General features: G+C 33.0%; 1 protein-coding gene across 1 annotated transcript in view; it reads left to right on the top strand.

Annotated features, from left to right (window-relative positions):
* LOC110023310 (flowering locus K homology domain) overlaps positions 1-4,578 on the top strand; it is a 15,804-nt gene extending 11,226 nt beyond the window's left edge. The window contains 5 exon segments of the mRNA XM_020722636.1: positions 2,210-2,358; positions 2,480-2,743; positions 2,995-3,189; positions 4,153-4,164; positions 4,166-4,578. Coding sequence (XP_020578295.1) covers positions 2,210-2,358; positions 2,480-2,743; positions 2,995-3,189; positions 4,153-4,164; positions 4,166-4,351 — 806 coding nt within the window. The 3' untranslated portion in view covers positions 4,352-4,578.
* Positions 4,579-4,964: the final 386 nt, after the last annotated feature.

Genomic DNA, 4,964 nt, shown 5'->3' with positions numbered 1-4,964 from the left:
ATTCCTGCTTTCCACCATCTTCTTCATTGGTGACATAGCTAATCGCCATTGACGTTCTCTCTCATTGTACTCGGCTAGCTGACTGTCACCATTGCTTCATCGGCAACCCTTGTAACACTGCGTAACCAAACTAATGCAACTGATTTTAAGTTACCAATAATGATTAATTTCATGCCAACATACAAGGAAAATAACATAAAAAATAGTAATAAAAAAACAATGTAGAAATGCTCCCAAACGACCCATTAGTTTTACCCATGTATTGACAAATCCAAACAGTCAAATTGCCTCTAGCTATAATAAACAATATATTATTACTTGTAATTGAAGATCACACTCATTAGAAGTTGATTAGATTATCAGCATCAAAGAGATTTCCATATTTCCAATTCTATTCGAAAGACTTTGAACATTGAAATCATGACTATCTTTTGATGAAATTAAAACATTTATTCTGATTTTGATGAATCTGATCAATTTTCAAATGATCATAGATGTTATATAAATCATTAATGCCTTTAGCTTTAATGATGTTAATGAAAATAATTGGGTGAATTTAATGAGTAAAACTAACACTAGTTCTACTTGTGATAAATGTGTGTAGATTTATTTCTTTGTGTCTATATAGTTTTACACTTAAAGACAAAAATGAATATATCCTATGAATATATCCTTGATAGGGTTGGTGTAGCTCCAATGGCGGACAAAATTAGAGAGAGTCGTCTTAGATTGTTTGGCCACATTAAACATCGACCATCTGATGATCCGGTTATGAGAGTGGATGCTTTAGATTCGACTTATGTTTAGAAATGGAGATGTAGACCTAGAAAGACTTGGACATATTGTATAAAAAAAATTATTAGAATTAAATGAAAATATGACACTCAATTGGGACACAATGAAGAAAAAAGATTCATGGCGCTGACCCCACCTAGTGGGATAAAGGCTTGTTGTGGTTGTTGTCTATATAGTTTTATGTTTTTTTTTATATTTATTTTTTTTTCGGGACTTGAAAGTAACATTTTTTTAATTCTTCTTTGATTTGAAGTTGTTGATATGAAGGACCTTACTAAGTGGTTTGTTATTCTCCTTCAAATTATTTTATTTAGTCCATTCCTGCCGCATCTCATTTTTTATTTTGTCTTGAATGTTTGCATTGTAAAGAGTGTTCAATTTATTAACCTTCAACCAGTTTATGTGACTGAAAGGCCAACTAATGTGATGAACTTGTAATTTATTTGTTTAGAATGTTACAATCAACCTATGCTAAATGTCATGCTATCTGGTTCAACGTTTATCAGTTTGACAATGGTCCTAAATTACTGCATGCTAATAATTTAGTTTGTTCATTGAAAATGGATCGATCAAGTAGGGGTGTGCATTGTTTGGTCAAAACCGAAAAACCGAACCGAACCAATTAAGTTTGGTTGGTTCGGTTGGGTTTCAAAAATGAATTTCGGTTTTTGGTTTTTAAAACTTTAATATTTGGGTTTTGATTTTTGATTTAGTGTTAATTTTGATTCAACTGAACAAACCGAAAACCAAAATTTATTAAAATTCTTTATTATATTTTAATTTCATGTCTAAAAAACAAAAAATAAAAAAAATTATTATATGTATCTTTGATTGAATTAAATAGAGGATTCATGAAATCAAATTGATATTATGTTGGTAAATTATAGAATTTGTAATGTTTATTCTTGGCCATATTCCAATAAACAAATAAATTTCAGTTTGCTCATAATTGAATTGTTTAAACTAAATTGAATTTTAGTTTGATTGGGTCGGTTTTATCAAATTATCAAATTTAGATTGGTTTGGTTTTCTGGATTCTGGATTTCAGTTGCAATTGGTTTGATTAATTTTAAGACTAATCCATCCGAATCGACCAAATGCTCACCTCTATGATTAGCTCTTTTTAATGGAGAAATAAAACAATTCTAAAAGCTCATCACGTACGAGATAAACTCTTAAGCATGTCTACATTCGGCATCAAGAGAACTATTGAACTCGTTGATTTTCCTTCAAAAGACTTATATACATTCCAGTTAATTTTTATATATTTACATATATAACTTCAATATATATATGCCACTTTACCTATGTTTAAAAATTAAAAAAGTGGTATTTTTTAGTGATATGTTTTTGGTGAAAAAGAATCACTACCTTGACTGTTTTGTTCACTAATGCATTGATTAAATTTGTGCAGAGGATCTGCCTCCTGTTGCTTTGCCTGATGACAGAGTTGTTGAAATACAAGGAGAACCCATATCCGTGCATAGGGCATTGGAGGTGGTATCGAATCATCTAAGGAAGTTTTTGGTCGACCGTGGCGTGCTTCCATTATTTGAGATCCATGTTAGTTTTTTCCTCGGTTTAAGATTAACGTCCTTCTAAAAATTGTTTTAGCTTGTATCTGAGAGTTTATTGATTTGTTTATGCTCATCAGCTCTTAAATTTTTTGTGAATTCCATTTTAGACCTCCATTCAGAATCTGCATATGGAGCACAACATGCCTCCACCTCAACCCTGGGGCCATCCTCAAGGCCTTTCAAATGCTGGTCCGGGCTATGGTGCCAATCCTCAATACATGCCTTCTCGTCCTCTCGACAATTATTACCATCCACCTGACCTCGCTCCATTGGAAAAACAACCTCACCATGGTATATCTACATACGGACGTGATGCGCCATCCATCAGCATTCATTCGGCAACTAATCAACCTGCAGCAATGGTTGCTCAGGTGAAAAATTCTCTGATCTGTACCACTCCCAGTCTTTAAAATCGCATGAAAATTACCAACATTAACACCTTTTAAAAAGTTAAATACACCTTTCCATGCATGGGTTTATGAAACTAAGGTATTTTAAGTGTAAATATCAAACTTGGGTGTTAGATATGTAAATGCATAAGAATTGTGTGTTATGTATGTGCATTAATTTTTTTTTTCTTTCCTCTGTACTGTGTATTTCTAAGGTGCTGATATTTTTTCAGGTTACCCAGCATATGCAAATTCCCCTTTCCTATGCTGATGCTGTAATAGGGGCCGCCGGAACTAATATCAGCTATATTCGACGGGCCAGTGGAGCTACTGTTACTATACAGGAAACTAGGGGTGTACCAGGAGAAATGACCGTTGAGATTATTGGAAGTGCTACACAAGTTCAGACTGCTCAGCAACTGATACAGGTATGATATTTTATCACACAGCTAACCGTATCAGCGATGTTTGGGACATTTGTGAAAGTTTATTTTAATATCAACTAAAACTTCACCGTCATGCATCCTTTAATGTTTGATTCTTATTACTTTCACATGATAACCTTTTGGATTGCCCTGTTTTTACTGCATTTGCTTTACTGTGAATTTTTGAAGATAATTATCTTTGTTGAGGTCAAAAGAAGTAAATTATATGAAGAAAATGCCTTTGATTTCCGGACCCTTACAAAATTGTTTTTGAACTAGCTAAGTTGCATTTGCATTTCTATGGATCTTCTATATGTATGAAAAAACGTGTATTGGAAATGAAACAAGATTTACATGCATATCAGTCAATTCCTATGTATTTGCATATCTAACATGCAATTTTCAATATTTACAGATATACCACTTTCCTAGGCATGAAAATGTGTACTTCACTTTTTAACAGTTAAATTAAGGAGTCTTTACATGCATATTACTAGGTTCCTATGAATATACTTATCTAACACCTAAACTTCAAGTTTTACATACATGTGCCACCTTATTTATACATGAAAAAGGTATATTTCACTTTTTAAAAGTTAAAATAGCGATTTTTTTATGTGATATGAAAGATTTGGGTGTTATCAATTTAAAAATTAAAGTTTAGGTGTTATTAATGTAAATAAATAGGAATTAGGTGGTCCCCTTAAAAAAAATCGTACTTTTGATGTGTTATGAAAGATTTGGGTGGTATAAATATAAAAAGCAAAGTTTCAAGTGTTAGTTATGTAGATACACAAGATGGATTGTATTTATGTATATGCACCATGAAATTATGTCCATCAATAGATATTTTTCCTTGAACAGACATCACTTGAAAATCTTTTCTGGTGGACTCGCAATATCTGAATTTTTTCCTGAACAGTTTTTACAATTTCTGCTGAAAAAATATATTTATATATATTGCAGAATTTCATGGCGGGCCGCCGCCCCTCCTGCTGCTGCTGCTGCTGCTGCGGCGCCGACGGTTATGGGTCAAGCAGCAGATCAGGGATACGGCTCGTACCAACACGGCCATCTTTATTCGTCTCCGGCAGCTAATGCGGGGCTTGCTGCTCATGCTGCAGGAGGATATGGTTCTACTTATGGTTCTACTTATGGGTATTGAGTTTAGGCAATATGAGATGGGGTCAGCACTGTTTTAAAATGATTTAAGAACCTTTTAGCGAACAATATGATTAATCTGTGTATGAAAGGATTTAGATGAATGTGCCTGCCGGTGCTGGGCATAATTCGAATCTGAATAGTTTTGTTTAGTTCGTTTTTGTGTTGTAATGCCTGTCTACCCTTATGATTCGCTTTCTCTAATACATGCATCTGTACCAGTACTAATTTATATATATATATATATATACACATACATACATATACAGTAGAGCTTTTACATGCATAACAGGCTATTCTAATGTATTTACCTGACACCTAATCATTTTTACATTGATGCCACTCAAATCTTAGAAGTATCACCATCATTATTTTCTTTAGAAGTGAAAATACAGTTTTTCATGCTCAAGTTTATGACATCAGGTGTTATAAATGTAAATTCAAGTTTTTGGTGTTAGATATATGCAAATAGCGTAGGATAGTATGCTATGTATGTAAATTTGCCATATGCATTGAAATTTAGGACATTTCATTCATACGATCTAATTCCAATGTACTTGCATATCTAAGTTTTCAAATCATTTTCCTTCGTTTATATCAATCAAATGTTTCATATT

The sequence above is a fragment of the Phalaenopsis equestris genome, unplaced genomic scaffold (assembly GCF_001263595.1).
Source record: "Phalaenopsis equestris unplaced genomic scaffold, ASM126359v1 Scaffold000224, whole genome shotgun sequence".
Lineage (NCBI taxonomy): Eukaryota > Viridiplantae > Streptophyta > Magnoliopsida > Asparagales > Orchidaceae > Phalaenopsis > Phalaenopsis equestris.
This window is presented reverse-complemented; position numbering and strand designations above follow the sequence as displayed.